Here is a 20,033-nt window from a genome sequence, read left to right as displayed (position 1 = left end):
CAGGAAATGCATGCTTGTACACTTGTTTTCATTGGGCGTTCCTTGGCAGCTCCATATAAGTGGAGATTTCTGGGCTGAATAGACTTTTATGTACAAAATTTACATTTGCATGCAAAAAGCCACAGTCACTGAAAAGGCCTGTGTGTTTCAAAGTATAACCAGTCTGAAAGCTGAACTCCATATTCCCATATTTAGACATAGGACCTAACTGCATACTGTGAATTTAATAGATAATTGGGGGGGTAGTCATGATTTGAAACTGTTTTAGAAGCATTTTAAGAACACATATAGTATTTGTGCGGAAATCCTCTAAGATCAGATTACACAAGCTTGAAAAACCTGGATCTATGGATAGTGACGTGACCAGTTTAATGGGAAGCATACACAAGTACATGACAGGAAAGTGCTATTTCTGAACAGCAGTGAACAATGGTAGAATAGTCATGTTATAAAATTGTGAAATGCTTAATTGGTACATGTTAGAGAAGAATCTGTTCTGCCCTCTTGACTTGTCACACCAGTAAGATGTGTGAAGTTAGTCTGAGTTATGAAAAAGGAAAATTTAAGATCTATTGTTATTTTGTACCTGAGAGCTTTACATATATTAAAAGGTCTTAAGTCATGTTTTTCCTTGTGTCCTGCTTTACAGCTCAGATAATGCAGGAAAGAGTTTTAACATGGTGAAATGTAGTGTCAGATTCTATTGTGTGGAAGGTAGCAGTTTCAAATGGCTTTATTAACATCAGCTCCTTTTAAACTGAGACTTGCTTAGACCCACCTCTACAACTGCACTGTTGGCAGTGCATGGTGAACTTTCAGAAGAGGCTGTTAGATAAGCTGGGAGTTGCTTTAACTTACAACTCCTTACTAGGTTGCATTTGTTTATCCCATAATACCGATAAATTACTTTAATATTAAGTTTACACACTGTCTGTAAACACAGATCATGCATGTAGTTCTGTATTTTAAGATGGTATAAGAGCTCCTTTTTTACAGCTGTCATACCTGGTACCTGAGCATTTGTTAACTAATAATAGATATGAACATCACATCAGCAGATCCTTCTGAATCCTACTGAATTATTAGTTAGCTTTCTCTTTTCATACAGTTGCTATTCAGAGGCGTTTGTTTTTTGTGTTACATTCCTTTTTAATTGTTTGCTGTTTTTCTTCGTGTGGTATTGTTATTTAAGTTGCATGACACTGTTTCTGCTTCCTGGCTAGATACAACTTAGATACAAGAATGAGTAATGAACATTTGCTTAATGAATTTTCTAACAATTCCTTGTGTGATTTTTGAAAACATTTTCTTCAGAGCTACCTAAGTCGTCTTAACAAATAAGAACTTGGGAATTACAAACTGAAATCCACGCTTCATCACTTTTTTCATTAGTTGAATAGTTTTACTAATAAGCATGATTTAGTTTATATAACAAGTATGCTTAAGGCATTAAAAAATTTGTCAAGAGTAAAGAACATAAAAGAAAGATTTGAGGAAGAGATTTGTCACAACATATTTAGCTGTTCTCCAGTCTCATTGTCAAAGGAGTCCAAATAACTGCTGCTAGCGAAGTTACCACAGACATGCCAAGGCAGCTAAAGCCCATCAGTGCTCCCTGATGGGCAGTGGAACAAGGCAGCTTTGTAACTCCAGCCTGGCAGTTCCAAAAGCCCAAGTTAAGCCTGAAAAAGTGGACAATTTAAAAGGGGCTGAAGCTTGGCATCCACCACATTTTCAAGGCTTAAAGAGTATACCATGAGTCAGAACACTACTCGGCTCTTCCTACCAAAGGCACATTATTATAGCACTTCCCTGCTCCCTCCCTCACCCTTCGTGTGGTCAGTTCCCAGTGTTCCCTCTAGGTAGCACTAACATCACTACATCTTCCCTCTTCTACCAGAGGCCAAGCCAAAGGCTTTTCTGGGATAAAGCCAAGAATGGCTCCCTGCTAAATGCAGACCAACTGCTGAACAGGTGGGTTAGAAGCATCAGCTGGGCACTTGCTTAGAAACAGAAAAGGCCTTTGTAAGAATAAGCCATTCAGAGAAGGCTTGAGTGGGAATTTGGCCACAGACTTGGGAATGAATCTAGAATACCAAGTATGCAGGTACTTCAGTCTGGACCATAAGTCATTACTAGTAAATAACCTTTCCCTGTGCTTAAGGAGATCATAGCAGAACTTTCTATAATTAACCATTATAGTTACCAAATAGTAACTTAGTGTCTGGAAATGGGAGACTTCTGGGCACTGTTGTCCCTCTTGTGGCACTTATTTGGTCTTACTAAACAAGTAAGATCTTAATACTGTGCATCTTTCCACACTCCAAGCTTCTGTAAGTCCTGCCAAAACTGTCAGCCCTCCTGCCACAGTAATACTAAGAGTCAAGTGGTTTTCTGCTGCTGATGTCTTCTCCTTGGTGGTTAAGGTATGCCATTCTGACAAAAGCAACCTGGCCTTCCTGGAAAGGAGAGGAGAAACAAGGAGTCCTCCACCTGCTTCAGTCAGTCAACATGGATCCTGACCAATACCAGCTTGGGAAATCCAAAGTCTTCATCAAGGCTCCAGAGTCTGTAAGTGTGGCAGAACACTTGTCTTTAAATATGAAAACTGTTTTGCTGAGGTAGAAGGCCTGCCCACTCAGAAGTAGAGCACGATACCTGCTAAGGTGGGAGAGGCATAAGAATATAAGTTCAGGGTGGGCAGGTGCCTCAAGGCTGTACGGGAATACTAGGCATGTTTATAATGGTAACAGTACACAAGGACCCTGCATGGATTTGATGCTAACACAAGGAGCATTAAATGCATCAGGAAAAGGAGGTGGGATATGAAGATGCTTTGGTGTCAGGTTGCACATGTCAACATTCTGTAAGAGAATGTCATATGAAGAAACTAATATCATGGCATGAATGTATATCTGTGACCATTAGCCCAAGAAAATAGGTCCTCTTCTCACTACCAGAACTAGCGATGTAAACAGAATAGTCCCCAGTTACAGTAAGGATATGTTATGTATCATTGAGTAGATCAGTGCTCCAGAATGACTGCCGCTTGAAATCCCATTCAAAGAGAGCATTAAGGAGGCATCTTAAGGCTGTTTTTATCCTGTAGCTGCTAAACTACACAAAATCTGATGGAAAAAAGTTTCTTACATCACTATTCAGGAAGGTTGTCAAGGAAGAAACTCTGCTCTACTCACCATCAGGTATTCCTTATTTGTCAGAAGTTGTTGGGCTTAGCCTGTATAGCATACTGTCTAGTTGTGCATTAGGGTAGTTTCTTGGTGCTTTACCTGAAGTTACATATCAAAATAAAAACAGAACACTTCTATTGCTATCATTTTCTTTTCCAGAAACATAGTTTTTGCACTGTAGAGCAACAGTAGACTGAACTATTTGTGTGCACTGATTTGTGCCTAATCACATGGGAAGATAGCTGTTAAAGGGAAAAAGATGATACTTCTCTAAATCTAATTGAAATTATGTTGTTTCTATCACAAATAGGGTAAAATATCATCATCTCTGTTAAGGAGCAATGGGACTTTATATTTGTGGCATCTGAGAGGCATGTTTATATGTTAAAGCATAGTGTTCAGGATGCAGGTTGTTAGAATACTTGGGGGGCATGTTGGCAGAGCAGGAAATTTGAGTCTAGGAATAATCCTACTTAGTCATTGCAAGCAATGCCTTAGCTGGGCCATTATGGGGAAGTGTGGGCTTTATCTGCCTTCCTCTGTAGCACAGGCCATGATTTATTTCTTAAGATTATTGGAGAGTTTTATCTTACAAAGTCTGTGAGATAGCCTTGGACATTAGTGGATGTCTTGTGATTTCACAAGAATAGATATCAAATTGTGACTTTTAGTCCTTTACTGATGACCTCAAGTTTATTATAGGGTGGTGGTGAGTGCACATTCTGGTCAAGTGTCTATTTGAATTAATACAGACAACTTAGTTGCTGGTAATTACAAGGAACCACGATTAGTAATTTAAGCAACATCTTCTAGTCCTGTATTCATTATCTTATACTGTAGCAAACCTGATTTTCTTGTTTTCGCTGTGAAATTATTTTGCATGCATGCCATTCATTGCAGTTAGCTGCAAGCCAAATACGACCTCAGTTTGGGAGAGAAACAATTAAGGGAAGAAACCAAAATAGTTTTTGTATGATGGCTGTTTTCTTGATGTTATGCTACCTTATGGATAAATCAATCAAACATTTTAAAGGGTTTTTTTCAATTTTATGAAATAAATCATATAAGGAACTATTTTTCTTTCCTGGCTGCTGAAATACCCTAAGCTTAGTATGTTTGCCTCTTATAAGAGCACAGATTTTCAGCAGCCATTCTTCCTTCACAGATGGGGTGGTTCTAACTCCTGCTTTTTTCAAAGTAGTAAGTGATTTGCTGGTGTCTGTCTTCTGTTCAATAGCCAAGTGCTCACATAGGATCAATGGATCTAGTTCTCCTTCACTCTGAAGCAGCCAAAACGTTAATCTTCTGTACCCCAATATAGGTACTAGGTTGTTTCCCAGAGGAAGAAATTGTTTTCCAGTGGATGCATCTTCCCATTCTAATGCATTTTTGTAATGCATTTGGTAATGTATATGCTATTTAATGGCATATCTGTGAATTCTACTGAAGGGCAGTTCTGCAGGTTAAGACAACATGAGGTTGACTGGAAATAGTAAAACTTTTTTGGGTTGCATTTTGATTTTATTTTAAATTCATGCTTTCAATTACTGCATGTATATATTTTTTTTAAAGCCACAAAACCGAATTTTAAATAAGAACTAAAAATAGTCTGGGCCTTTTTCATTTAAGTAAAAAAATTTTCTGTGAGCTGAATATTCTAAAGCATGATTTATATCTCTTAGTATCAAAGACATTACTAAAGTATTGGCTAGGGTTATATTACTTTTGAGAAAAATATTTTAGATGGTATATGACAACTTTTCTTTCTACCACCAAAGAAAGACCAAAGAAACCTGTTGTGGTTAATCAGATGAAGGAGACTTGATTTGCTTGGGAGTTTGAGGTGAGGCTTTGTAATACATATTTTAGGACAGAATTTATGCAGTGTTTTTAATTTACAAACCATATTTTAACTCAGTTTTCAAACTTCCTTAATTGTGACCTTCAATTGCAGGTGACAGACTATTTTACAATGAGATTTTGCAGTTAGCATTATTGTTAGAGAAATAAATGGTGAGCATTCATGAGACAGGACATCAGCATTGTTACTGTAACCTGGATTGCACAAGGGCTTGGTCATGCCCCTGCTGAAGCTGAGGAAGTTTTTGCATCGGGAGTATTTGTACCTGTGTGCTGAAAGCCTATCTAGTGCTTGTGTGTTTTTGTGAAGAGATTTTATTTAAAACTAAGTTTGTTGTAGAGGGAGAGTTGCCAACTGAAATAAGGTTTTACGGGTGGCAGAAAGGAGGCTTCATTATTTACATTTCCATCAAACACCCAAATAAATACCTCTGTGCAAGAGCAAGTGAGGTTCTGTGGAAATGGTTTGCATTAGATTGAGTTTCCTTTTTAAGATCAATATGAACAACAGTATTTTCCTAGATTTGCCTGGTTTAGGGCAGCAAATTTAAAAAAGGATCCTAAAGTCCAGGTTTGCTTCTTGATATACCTGTTTTTACTAATTTTATATCTTTTGAAAGCTAGAAGAGTCCTTATGAATATGTAACACAGGGGAGGGAAATAGTAAGCAACAGTCATGTCAGTGGAGTGATTTAGTACTGTAATTGTTAGCCAAATGCTTGTGCTTCTGATAAGGCAAGAAAACTTGTAACTAAACTTAAAGTATATGAAAGGCTATATAGTAAAATGTGCTGTATCCTACAATAATTATGAAGTTCTAATGTATTAAATTTGCCTGTATTTTAGTGAGACCTGGGAAATTATCAAAAAAAGGGATTCACCTTCCATTTCTGTTTTGATAAATCAGCATTTCCTCTTGAATTCCAACAACATTTTAGACTTAAAAATCTTACTACATCATACTAAAGTACAAGATCAGAGTTGTAAATCCTGCAGCTGGCCAACAAACTTCCCTGTGGGGAAAGAATAGAAGCCAGTGGACACGAGTGCGTGAAATTCAGACAGAAAATAGAGTTATACGTGACGACAGTGCATTATGTTACACAGAGCACAGGTTCCCATCGACATGGTAACATTCTGACAAGAGAAATACGAATTTTGGAGAACATGGAGATGGAGGTTGGATGGATGCCCCGTGGCTTTGAGTTGCACCAGTAGCATATTTCAGGGAGAATCCATACTCCTCTTCCTTCATCGTTGGGTATCAGTATTAATGGGGAGACTGGTATGAGCCAGAACCACTCAAGCATCAGAGATTTCTTCCAGAAGTGGTTACCTTGACATTGTGATCTCAGATCCCATAGTTGTGGTGGAGGCACCAGCTTGGATCTAGAGTCAAATGCACTGGAAGGCCATTGAAAGTAGAACAGACCTTTTCTTGAGCTATTGACATCAAATGCCTGACCCACCCTACTGTCTCTTTGTACAGCTATTTTTGTTAGAAGAGATGAGAGAGAGGAAGTATGATGGGTATGCCAGGGCCATCCAGAAGGCATGGAGGAAGTACGTGGCCAGGAAGAAATATGTACAGATGAGAGAAGAAGGTAGGTCATAACTTCTGTAGACAGATGCGTCACACATGGTTCCAGGAACAGGCGTGCCAGAAGAGATGAGGGAGAATCGCCCTCTCTATAGAGCAAACCATTGCATTGCAGATGACTGTCAAGGAATGACTGCAAATTGTTGGACCCCTGATGGGGGGGTTGGCTGCTCTGCCCAGTGATTTGCTCGCAAAAAGCCAGACTGAGTAGGACAGATCAGAGATGTTTCAGGGAAAGTGAAAAAGGAAAAACTTCCCACAGCTGTACGAGACCTGGATGGTCTCTAGAGGCTACAGATCAAAGGACTGTAATGCTTAATTGCATGTGTGACCTGGGTTATGTGAATAAACAATGTTCTGGATTTGGAAGAGTTAATCTTTCATCTCCAGCAGTGAGTGAGAAATCCCTTAGTTCCAGAGGTGCTCCTGATTCCATCAGAACTGCTGAGCTCCCCATCAGTGTATTTCATTAGGAATGGATTTAATGATCACATGGATCCTTCTATATAGCAGGAGTGCTTCACTGTTTTTCCATATTATAAACAATTTGATTACCCCTTCTTCCCAAAAAGTTCTGCCTAAAACAGAGTGCTTTCAGATTGTGAGTGTAGAAAAGTTAGTAAATACTGTTAATCCATGTTTATTTTTTAAGCATCAGATCTACTGCTGAATAAGAAAGAGAGAAGACGGAACAGCATTAACAGGAATTTTGTGGGAGATTATATAGGCATGGAGGACCATCCAGAGCTACGCCAGTTTGTGGGCAAACGGGAGAAGATTGATTTTGCAGACACCGTAACTAAATATGATAGACGGTTTAAGGTAGGTTTAAGAGCAATGTCCACTAATGATTAGTTCTGCTAGGCAGTTACAGATGTCTTTACCATCCTTTAACAGAAACTCCCCCATGTTAATGTCATACCATCTAGGATACCAGCTTGAAAAAAGTGTCTTTGACTTAAAGGACACATAGGGAAGCAGTTAGACCCTTGTGATCAGACCTTTGCCCCTGTCAAACCTATTGTTCCAGGATGAAGGCTGTATGGGACTTGCTGGGCAGAAAGCTACAATGGTTAGGAAATGGGCAGAAAGCTACATTGGTTAGGAAACGGGGAACAAAGCTGCATTCCTGTCCTGTGCAGGACTCTGACTGAGCTCATGTTATTAATCACATTAGTATTTTTTCACTTGAACCAAAGACTAACAGCATTGCACCAAATCATAGTACATTCTGTCTCTTTGGAACAGCATCACAACATTAGTGCATTGATCTCTGCAGAGCTGTGTATTTTCAAACAATTTTGTGTTGCAGAGCGTGAAGCGAGATCTTGTCCTCACTCCAAAGTGCATATACTTGATTGGGCGTGAAAAGATAAAGCAGGGTCCAGAGAAAGGCCAAGTGAAGGAAGTCTTAAAGCGAAGGATGGAAGTGGAAAGAATTCTTTCTGTTTCTCTGAGGTCAGTACCTTGAAAATATCTTTCTATTGACAGAGAAATTTGTGTAGGATGGTGGGGGAAAATAAGTTGATTGATGAAGGGTGAATTTCTTAATCTGTATGAATTGAATCTTGTCAACAAAGAAAGCTGAAACCTTATCTTCACTCCCAGCCCTAGTAAGCATGTTATAGCAATAGATGTTTATGTTTACAGCCAGCACACAAAAGTCTTCTGACTAGTTGTTAAAGTGTTTCACTTACACTGGGTCCCACTTAGCTCGTATGTATTCTGTGAAGTATATATTCACCATGCCCAAGTAGGTTTTAGTAAGTTTTGGCTCAAGCTTGTATCCCAGAAATAATTCTGTCTTACAGAAGTACACCTCATACATGTCCACTGCTTCCTAAAAGGGTGTTCTCTCTTTGGTGAGCTACTAAAACCTTTATTTCTAGTTGGATTTTGCATCATTTCTGCTGACTGTCAGGCCAATCCCAGGTGGCAGGAAATATTCGAGGTGTCCACACAATGCTGAGAAAACCCAATTAGGTGAGCAAAACCAGGAAGAATGAGACCAGTGGATCTTGCCTATGTCATTTTACTCCTTTGAAGATCGGTGAACAAAGTCTGGATACCTCTGCATTTCTTATTGCAGTTCATCAGAGCTGGTAGCTGAGTAATTTAGTACCAAAAAATACCAATCCAGGGCAACAAGTGTACTTTAAGTATTGAAATAAATTACTATTTTAACAAGTCTACACTTCAGTGCTGTGTACTGATAGCTACTGCAAGGGGTTTTTAGTATATGCTTATAAAACATTCCCATTATCATAGCCAGAAATCTTCTCACAGACGTTATCCAGTACTTAAAAACAGCAGATTTCACATTTCTGCAGAATTCTTCACAACCATTTCAAGATTAGGGAAAGGTCTGCAAGGTGTGTCTGCTCACAGTAGCATTTTCAAAATATGTACTTTATTTCTCATACATCTTTGTAATGAAGGTTGCAGTAGATCTAGGTTAAAGATGAGAGTGGAACCTGTCTCTTTAGTGCTCCAAGTTTGGACTGTGTGCTGTGCAAACCTCAAACAGCTTGCAGCCAGGCACTTGAACTGGGCCTGTAGCCTTCCGAAGGCACAGTCTCATTGTGTCAGCTAAGGGAGAGCTGCCTGCCAAGTCAGGGAAAGCTGTTACGATCCTCTCGCATGTAAATAAGAGAGCCAAAGAACCTACTGAAGCGACACAAAATGTGCTTTGTTCGGGGCAAATATGTATGTTATCTTATGTCTAGTAACTTAGCTTACTGATTTTATTTTGTTGTGAAAAACATTAGGTTTTGTATATGCTAAAAGTAGGTTCAGAATTGCAAGCTATCAAACTGTCCCAGTATTCCTCCAAAACCAAACCTTAAAAAACCCTGTGGGGGCAAGAGGACTCCTCCCTGTTACCATGTGAGTATGGGCCTTAGTCAAGGGATCCCTTAACTCTGTACTGAAGTGACTTAGTAGTAATACAATGCTCTGGCTGCAGAGGCTGTTAACAGTTACTGCTTCTCTCAAATCTGAGATAATCTTGTCTCAGTGACAAGAGTCAGCACTTGTAAAACTATAACAGTCTTCAAGTAGTAAAACTAGACTGAAATCTTGATTTAGTACATGTATTACTATGTATTTTTGGGGAACACCACCCCCCCAAAAAAAACCCACAGAAACCCACCAAAAACGACCCCAAGCAGTTTTCAGACATCAGGCTCAAAGCAAAAACTGTATTAGCTCCAACGTGCTTTCTCTCGTGTGTTTTCAAAACTCCTGTTTATTGTCCCTATATTTTTTCCCACACCTCTAAGAGAATTCGTTTCTGGCTGATTCTGAAGTGTCTCTCAAACCACTTTACTCTGTATTGCAGCCTCGAAGTTTTATAAGTTTAAATTCTTATTTGTACTATTTTTCATGCAATATTAGATTTTAACTACATAGGTAAAAAATGAAATACATTTTAAACGTAAGCAGAGACAGGATAACTGGATTCTTGCATTGCTATCTAAATGGTATCTTTAAGAAACTAATGCACAGTATATCTTGAGGTAAGCTTGTATCCCTACACTTGTACACAGTAAAGACACAATAATTAGCATCGCTGACATGTATTAATAGCAATTAATACTATATAACAAATTAAATTACTAAAGGAGTTGCAATTTAAAGTGCAAATGCCCAACTTGAAATTTGTTCAGAGTACTGAGAATGACACCAAATGAGAACTGAAATGTTCTTGTTTGTTTAGTAACAATAAATAACTTAGCTTTATAATTCATCTGGTAAGGAGTGACACAGGACATCCTAACACCATTGTGAAGTCAGACTCATTGCCAAATCAGCAAAAATGGGACTACTGACTGAATAATAATTACTGTACGTCTTGGGCTTTTCTTGGACATCTCATTCAGAACCTTGCTGAGGCTCTAGATTTGCCTGATGGTAGGGAAGGAGGATATGCTCTTACTCTGGTTTTATGGATTTATTAGTGCTTTTTTGAATACTAGTTAGGTAAGTTTGTAGTTTCATACACCCTTTTCCAAGCTAAGGGAAAGATTTCAGAATTTGAAAGGAGATTATGGAGTGCACAGGTTGTAGACAGATTTTTAGAAAAACAGGTAGTGATACAGCTCATCTTTTAGCACCTGCCTCAAGCAGGTTAGCATCATAATTTCATACCTAACAGTCAAGAACACCTCTAGCAGAACAGCTAAGCTATTTGTTTTCTGTATAAAAAGTTACTCACAGTCTGTAGAGGGAGCCACAGTCTTCAGTAACAAGATGAAAAGTGAGGGTCAGAAAGGTAGGTCTGCTCCCTGCTTTCAGGTTTATAAAGTCAGCTATCAGGCAGGCCAGCTGGGAGAGGAAAAGGGAGGAGCATGTGAAAGTGGAAAGCTAGTTGATTGCTAGGTAATTAGGATCAGAAAATACTGATGAAGGCAAATAGGCCTAATTTTCTCTGACAGAAGGAGGAGGCTTTTTTTTTTTCCCCCCTGAGCTGAATGTTCTTTGAATTCCTTATATGCTATAATTAATTTACTTGTGGAGTTACTCTGAAATGTTGAAGCAATACTTATATAGATTTCGGTGATACCAGCACCCTCTTTGTGTGATGTATTGCTATGCAAACTATTGGAAGAAGTTGTTTCTTAGTGACAGGTGTGTAACTTGCTTGCTCTTCAACCTGGCTGCCAAAGCCACCTGCCTGGTTTTCCACAGCCTTAATCACTACACTGCAGACCTTCACACTTCTGAGTTACTGTGCTGTTTCTCAGAAAAAACAGTGAAAACTTGTAATGAATGTTAATTCTAAATCCAGCAGGATTTGAAAGGTCCGTTTCTTCAGAGAGAAATTCAAACTGAGGGTGCCTTTTTTACTTTGTGAGTGATATCTGATGTATTGAAATAAATTGCTATTATAAAATAGTATTTTCTGATACTAATAGCGTCAGATTGATGGAGGGGATTGACAAAAGAGCAGAGAGGCTTTGGTTTCAGATTCCCTGTGGAGGACTAAACAACCCTGAGAAGGAGCCACCCATTTTCTGTCAGGAATACTTAACAATATTTAACTAATGCTCCTTTCTTCAGTGGTTGCACTCCATTCTGTGGAGTCTCACACCGGTGATGGGATAATTGCTTTGGGATAAGATTAAGCCATTCTCAGCTCTGCACAGTTGTGAGAAGTCCTGTGCTATCTCTTCTCCCAGCCACACATTTTCCTACACTAACTAGCACTTGGGTGGCTGCCTGGGGGGTATGGATGAGACATTGAAAAGTAAGGGAAGTAGAAAATTAATCTACCAGGAAAGGGCCAGGGATGGATTCTAACAGAAGGGAAGGAACAGAAATGCGCATAAATTTAAAAGGGTGAGAGGCAGAGGAAAGGCTGCCCCTGCTGACAGCACAACAATGTTGACTTGATTTAAACTGGTTAGGAAATCACACATGAAGTTAGAGGTTTCTTGTCACTTCTAATCAATGCAGATGTGGGTGGCTGCCCACGGGCTGTCCCCACCCTTGGTTGCTATGCTCCTGCCATTTTCTTGTGTCTGATCTTGTGTTGTGCTCCCATGCAGTGACCTGGTTCTGTAAAATCATCCAGTAGGATGCTCACCAGCTTCAAAATACAATTAGTTTACTGTGGGATCAGCAAATTGAAGGAGAACATCCTGTGGTTGCTTGTGTGCTATTCGGGTTAGGAAGTAAGGGAGGGACCCGTGGCCACCATTTTCAGGTCTTAGGTTTTATTTGGAAAACTTCGTCCTTTGTCGAGAGGGTGCAGCAGCAGACAGGCACCAATGTAGTTCTAGCTAGGAGGTACACCAACATGCTGTTAAAAGGAAGAACGATACACATATAAACAAATTACAGGCATGTTGGAACAAAGTAATCCTGGCTAGGATGTGACAGAACTGTTCTTACTCTGGGGATTCTGGAAGGGCAGGAATCAGCCTTGCAAATGGCTGATGTGGGTCATCTTCTGTGAAGTGGTTTGCAGCTTCTTCAGGTGTAAACAGGAGTTAATCCAAAGGTGGCAATGGAACCCAACATGTGTGAGTTTGATACTGTGTTAAACCAGTCCAAGATAAAGCCAGTGGAAAATTCAAAGCTTTCATTCTGAATTTGCATGCTTTGGTTTTCAGTCTTAATTTAATACCCTTCAAGTTTCCAATTCACCTCTAATCACAAGTTTTGCCATTACTGAAGAGATGGACTGCAATTGTAACCTTAATAGCACATATTCTATTGCTAACTGTAATTACTGTAAAATGACTAAGTAGTGTTCCTGTCTCTCAAAAAGGATTGTTTCAGATATTCCATTATCAACAACTGAAAAAAACCCAAACTTGTTCTCAAAAAGCAAGACTCTAAAATTAGTGCTGCTTGGACTTTCTTATGTTTTTAAAAATTAACCATGGGTACTCTGCATACGTCATTATAATGCTGGCTGTATTTGCTGATGAAATTTTAATCTGAAGGGTATATGCTCTGATTTCTTTTCAGCCCCATGCAGGATGACATTTTCATTCTACATGAACAGGAGTATGATAGTTTGCTTGAATCGGTCTTCAAAACTGAGTTTTTAAGCCTCTTATCAAAGCGATACGAAGAGAAAACACAAAGAAAACTACCTCTGAAATTTAGCAATACGTGAGTTATGTTTTTTTCAATGGGCTTTTAAGACTAAATAATCCTTGTTCTTGCTGCCAAGGCAAATGAGTGAGTGCTTTAAAATAGCAGCCCAGTGCCCCCAGCAGGGTCAGGCCAGGCTCTGCACAGCCCACGTGCAACCAGAGCCCAGGTTCTCCCTCTGCGCTGGCTGTCCTGGGCAGGGGCATCCTCTTCCAACTCCTTGACCTTGATCTACGAGTTAAAACATCACGATGAAGAGCTTGTAAGACAATTCTGGAGACACATGTAACAATCTGACATTCTGGAGTTTGTTGTGGGGACAGAGGACTGCAGGGTGAAAGCATAACTCTAAATTATATACTTCATCAAGTAAATTAAATTGGAAACATTCATTAGAAACAAGCCCAAAGAGCTACAGAGTGATGTGCATTTTAGTTATTGGATGTGCTGGAAACTACCCCACTAAACATGTGCTTTTTTAACACTCCTACCCATTAAGCAGATTAGCAACAGTAGGCCTTAGATTTGTATGTTTATTTTATTTCCTTCAAAACAGTGGAAGAATTCTGAAAGGTAGCAAGAGATTATTAGTTTGGTTTGGAAAGGGTGTAGGAGAATAGCTGAAGCATGGAATATTCCTGTAGTGTGTGCTCCTGTACCCTGGGAATCCAAAGCCAGTACCAGGAGTAAATCTTGTTCGTGCAAGATATAATGTATTATACTTCTGGGGTCTTGCCCAGAATCAAACCATCATTTCCTTAGCTCATATATGTGTACAGTTCAGAGCAGATGGATAGTGTGAAAATGCTGGGGAAGAATAAAGATGTGTGTGGAAAAAAATTAAAATTGGAAAGATTGAAGGATATGTATGCAAAAATACTGACTCCCAGACATGCACAAGACCCACTCCTAAAGCCCATATTGGCATATCCACGCCAATGTGTATATGTGTATGTGCACATCTAATGTAGATACATCTAACGGGATATACAGAAGAAGGAAGGGAGCACTGCAGCTTGCTCCAGTAGAGTCTGCTGCAGAGGCAGTGGAGTTTGTTGACAGACACATCTCTTAGATCTCTGCTCTTCTTCAAAGCTCACTCCAATCTCCATCCTCTCCTGGGCATCTTAAAACTTCCTTTGAGTAGCTCTACCAGGGAGGTTAAAACATGAATTAAGAACATTTTAAGAAGCATGAAAAAGAGATTTAATTAGGTGGTTTATGTCAGCTAAGTCACTCAGGGAATACAGATTCTCAGTCTAAAATATAATATTTTTATATTCTAAGTTATCTGCTGCCAAGTGATAGTGTCCTAATTTGACATAGAAGTGCTTTCAGATTTTTTATTCATGTGTTCATGTGCTTATTTTAGACTTGAGGTGAAGCTGAAAAAGGAGAGTTGGGGGCCCTGGAGCAGCAGTGGTTCTCGACAAGTGCATTTTGTGCAAGGTCAAGGAGATATAGCCATTCTCAAGCCAAGTAATAAAGTGCTGCAGATCAGCATTGGACCAGGGCTACCAAAGAATTCACGTAAGTATGAATTTCCTTTAGAAATTAGTGAATGGTTTAGAAATTTAGAGAATAGTTGACTCTGTCCTTACTTGCCTGTAGACACAGCATAGTCTGTAAAACTTAAAAAAGATCCAAGCTATGGATCCTGATGATACAGAATTCCTCACTGCTTTACAGTCATGCTGGAATTTTGTTACTATCTACCAGCTGTTTCTGAAGTGTCTGAAATTCTTTGCCCTGCATCAGAAGAAATGAGGACATGTGATCATGTGACAAAGGGCACAGTTAGCCAAGTGTTCTGGGGAAGTGTCTTTCTGCTCTGAGCTCCTGCAGTTCCTGCAGCCTGGCTGACGAAGAAAGGTCTCGTCAACACAGGACAGGCTGTGATAGGAGGAGAGGTAACCTCTGCATATCACCAGAGATTGAGCTGGAAGTACACCAACCTCTCAGGTTTTGTTTTCTACCTTCAGATCATACTAAGTGCTGAGTCAAAAGCAGGGCTGTGCCAGCTCTCTGTGGGTTAGAAAAAAGTTCATAAAGCTAATGGTCCTTTGGGCCTCATTTACTGTAGGTTTTGAGACAGTTTTCCTTTATATCCCATGGCTGAACTGGGCCACAAAAGAGAGAATGTACCTTAGGCATCCTTGTTGCACCTGAAGTTTTAGATCAACCTGGCCACCACTGTAGGAGTCCAGTTCCTGAAGATGAGCTCTTTCTGATCACAGAGTAGGGCTCTGGCAGCCAGAAGGACTTTGCTAACTGATGTAATTGTGAAAGGGTAACAGAATGCTGCTGGTTTTTTTTAGGTCCTACCAGACAGAACCTTACCCAAAGTAGAGGGTATTCCAACAGGTCTCAAAGTCAGACTTATCCTATGAGAGCTGCACCACCACCTCCTGGTAAGTCCTCTTAGCCTTAGGCAAAAACAAAACTCCAAATTCAGGCTTTCACTTTACTCTTGTCATCTAGTAATTTTCACCCAATTAAAAAAAATCATAGAAAAGGTTTAAGATCCTCTTTAAAAGATTCCATCTAGAAAACACACATTGTAAGTATTTTATGAAGTGTATTGTTGGGAGTCTGCAGACAGTCAAACTATTATTCCACCAGAGGTGTCCTGGTTGTCATGGACACTGGCATGTTCAGCCACTCGGTGTAAGACAGACACTGAATCTAAAACTAACCCCATACCCTTCTCCACTTTCCTTTCAAGGATAAAAGCTCCACACTTACCAAGCCATAGAAAATGCTTTGCAGTGAAACTGCTTTTGGTACCAGTAGACAGTAGAATGCAATTTATGTCTCACTGTAACAGCTTCTGTGTATGCTGGGTGCTGTGGCCTATCAGCTGTGCCAGTAAGCAGCATGGCTTTTTCTGCATGGGATTGATGTCATTAGGGTGTTTCACTTCTGCCCTTGAGAGATACAATTAATTTAGCCTGTGAACTCAGAAGGGAGAACAATACTCCATTGACTCAACATTTCCCAAGTTATTCTTTCACTCGCGCTCCTAGAGTACTTATTTTTAACAAAGGGTTCTCTTTCAGTCAGCTGCTGTTTATTGAGAAGCACAGTGCTAATGGCCTAAGTTGGGTGTGCAACCAGTCTTGATCAGGAAAGTGGGTTTTAATATTTTCAAAAATTCTTTTGGCAGTTTTATAGCTACATAAAAAAGACCAAAAAATCGGTTGAAGAAGCCTTGTGCCTGCAGCCCAAGCCCAAACTTGCCTCATGTAGGTAAGGCCTTTGGATGTAGATTTGCAGGCATGTCCCAGGCACCCGAGGGTGCCCATGCCTGCAGCACAGTGGTCTGTCGCCCAGTGCTCATGAAGCTCCTGGACAGACAGGTCATCAGAAAGGCCTCGTTAGAACAGCCTGACTATGTGTGTGTCAAGACACTGGGCTAACTTTCTGCATGGGCTTGATGTCATTAGGGTGTTTCACCTCTGCCCTAGAGAGAAAAAAATCATTTTAGCCTATGAACTTGGAGGAGGGAACAATATTCTATTGACCCAGCATGTCTCAAGGGTTCAGCTGTAGAGTTGAACTGAGTGTTCATGGACCCGTGAAACCACACTCCAGTGTCCAGTAACTGCTGAAGCTAAATGCTGTGTTGACCCTTTTGTATTAGAGTCATGTTTAAAAGGTGAGTAGAAGTCTCTTCATACCAACCTCAAATCAATTACCATAACATGGGGGTTTTTTTTTGTTTGGATCTTTTTTATTTAATTCAAACTCTTTTGTAAAGTAGCCAATTATAGCTGGAAAAATAAGAATGGAGACAGGTATTAAAAAAGAGTTCCAATTATATTGTCCAGAATTTCAAGGAGTCTGAGGCAATTGCATGATTTGGGCATATTCCTCCTTGGAAGTCACAAACAATTCTCCATCCTGCCCTCACAATATGGGGAAGTAACACTGTGGGCTGTCATCTTTGATCATTTGAAATGTATTCTGCTGTTTTCATATCTGTTTTGAAATTAATGGTCCTGTTGCTGAACAGACTGTTATATAAATGTTCAGAACAAAATGAACCTTTATTTATATAACCATAATGCATGTGCCATATTAGCTTGGGTCTGCAAGTGAGTTTTATGTATGAGTTTGTGACTACTTAAGCTCTGCCACAGTATCAAGGAATATCAGAAGCAAAGAATACAGTAAGGTTTTTCCCAGTGTCATGATTATGGATTCTTTCCTCTCTGCACAGCTATTCATTCTGCTAATTTTCAACAGGCATAATCACAATGGAAAAAGGAGAACATTAAGCAAGCTGATTTTTAATATAAGCACAGCTCCCATTTGAATCAGGGGCAGTTTCAGGAATGTAAAGTGTGCAGAACTGACCTCCTTAAGCCCTGATTGTGCAGGTAGCTCAGATATAGGTGGGTTTGTTTTATATTCAGGTTAGAGGTGTAATTATTTAAAGCCATTTACTCTTGTCATCACCTAGAAAATTCAAACTTCTTTTGAGCTATCGAAGTAGCAGCCAGTTGTTTTTTTTTTTTTTTTTAAACAAAACCACACTGAAACAAACAAAAAAACCCACAAGAAAAACCCCTTGCTTGTTAAAATATAAATTTATAGCAACTTAAAACCAGTCTACCCAATATTCAGGGAGCTGAACAGAGTTTGAACTTTAGAAGAAAAAGAGACCCCCCCAGCAATTCTAGCTAGCTTTAGATCAACCCTCATCAGGATAAAATTTTATGCAGTGTCTGAAGTAGAGGTGTGGTGGTTACATTCTAGCTAACACTAGTAAGGTTGAATTCAGCTGAGAGCTAATCCTCTTGCTTGCTTGTAACACTGAAGGCACATGGCTTATACTCGAGCACAAGTCTATGAAGACATGAACCCAAAATAGATTTGCCAGCAGACCTGAAACTGTGTATAAATCAAATTTTGAAGATTTCAACATTATTTTGTTTTCAAGTTTCTTGATAGCTGAGTCTTGCTCACAGCTGAGCCATCAACACAAGGAAAAGGTTCCTTTTATTGAGCTGTAGTTTGGACTGGATGTGTTGTTCACACTTTATTTACTTCTAGGTCAGCAGCAAAATGGAGTAATAAATCCCCCACAGTTTGTACCACTTGCCCATGCCCCAGGAAATCAACGGGCCAATCAGAAAAACCTGTATACAAATATGACACGACCAACCTTACCACGGCAGCTGTCAGGAGGATCAGGCAAGATTTCACAGCAACCAGAAAGTTTAGATTTCCTGAAAGTACCTGACCAAGGAGCAGCTGGGTAAGATTTTTACATTAAATCTGAGAAAAAAAGTGTTGATTTTGTAAACACCTTACACACTCAAACTGTTTATGACTGATAAGCTTCTGTTTTGCACATAGATGACCAGATTGTGCTACTGAGCTGTACTCAAAAGGTGTCATCATTTTCCTTAGGATTTCAAAACACATATTCCACCATAGGCCTTAAGGGATGAAAGGGAACCAGTTCTAGTTTAATATCTTAAATTTGCATGGTACCTCCTACTTAAAGATATTAAGACACTTGGTAGAGTTTAACTAGACCTTCTTTTCCTTCTGGTTTACAGATCATAGACAGTAGATGTGATATTTTATGGCAACTGTCATGCCCAGAAATGCTGGCTAATAGTCCTTTTGTTTCAGCTCTGATTCCTGACTCATATACCAGACTTGTACTTCTTTTAGGAGGAAAGCTTGGCAGCGTGACTTTCAAGATTATTTCAGCATCATTTGGACTTCCAAGCTGCAGCCTTCCAGAATGTTACTGTGACAATCCTACAAGATTTGGGGGTGGACATGTCTTAATGTTGTAACTAGGTATTTCCCAATAGGCAAGAGTCAAAAGTGTCAAAACAATCATCAGAAGTAGCAGAAAGATGGAACCAAGAGATAAGGGCTTAGTAGAGGGAGGCAGAACAAGTTGTTCTCATCTCTGAAACCAGATGCTCCAGATCTTGACTGAAAATCCAGAAGCAGGCAAAACCTCTTGATTTGTGGACATGAAGACAGAAGTCTTCTGTCAAATATTTATGGGACCTTAGTCCTCCAGAATGTTAAAGGATTTATGAAAATTTAAGTTTTTCAGTGGCTGAACAGTTTCTATTTTAACTCAAACCCTATATTCTACTCTCTTGTAGAACATTAGTGGAGCTTTACTATATTGAGAGATTGGTGCCACTTAATTGTTAAAGACTGCTGCCTATTCAGCAATTATAGCAACAAAAAAGAAATCATCTGCTTTTGAATAAGCAGTTTGTGTTTCTTATTGCTGATGACTTCCTGTTTGTGTGATTGATTTCTGATGTAACCAAGTCTCAGAGAAATTGATGTTAGTAACAGCTGGTTGTCCCAGAGCATATTAAACCAACCCTTGTTACGGTTGTGAGCAGAAGGATAAAACCTTGTTAAAAACCTTGTTAAGGTTATGTGAGCAGAAGCATAAAACCCCGCTGTGGTAATGTGCCGTGACTTTGCCTAGTAATGTTAGTGCAGACACAATTCTATAGTCAACAGCGCTTCAAGTAAACACACGTGATAAATACCTCCTCCTTAAGTAGCAAAGCCCTGTGTTATGTTGAATAAGCCACATACATCATTGTCCAGCTAATACTGAGAGGAGAAACAAGAAGTTGTTCTGGCTTTTCCTGCTGAGAACTGTATTAGCAGGTTCTTACTGACTTACAGTTCAGTGTCCTCCTCAGCCTCTCTTCCTCCGAACGCCCTCTCCCTTTCCCTCTAGATCGTTATCCCCCTGCAGTGAGACAGCGCCGCCG

At 39.6% G+C, this 20,033-nt stretch overlaps 1 protein-coding gene across 1 annotated transcript in view; it reads left to right on the top strand.

The window, feature by feature from the left end:
• The window catches only part of MYO1E (myosin IE), a 57,653-nt gene that overhangs the window by 33,030 nt on the left and 4,590 nt on the right, over positions 1-20,033 (top strand). The window contains exons 18-25 of the mRNA XM_026856186.1: positions 2,427-2,571; positions 6,541-6,655; positions 7,304-7,473; positions 7,964-8,109; positions 13,129-13,275; positions 14,630-14,787; positions 15,576-15,668; positions 18,316-18,520. Of these exons, the coding sequence (XP_026711987.1) occupies positions 2,427-2,571; positions 6,541-6,655; positions 7,304-7,473; positions 7,964-8,109; positions 13,129-13,275; positions 14,630-14,787; positions 15,576-15,668; positions 18,316-18,520 (1,179 nt within the window). The remainder of the gene's footprint in view (positions 1-2,426; positions 2,572-6,540; positions 6,656-7,303; positions 7,474-7,963; positions 8,110-13,128; positions 13,276-14,629; positions 14,788-15,575; positions 15,669-18,315; positions 18,521-20,033) is intronic.

This window comes from Athene cunicularia, assembly GCF_003259725.1.
Source record: "Athene cunicularia isolate RWA chromosome 10 unlocalized genomic scaffold, athCun1 chr10_part1, whole genome shotgun sequence".
Classification (NCBI taxonomy): Eukaryota; Metazoa; Chordata; class Aves; order Strigiformes; family Strigidae; genus Athene; species Athene cunicularia.
This window is presented reverse-complemented; position numbering and strand designations above follow the sequence as displayed.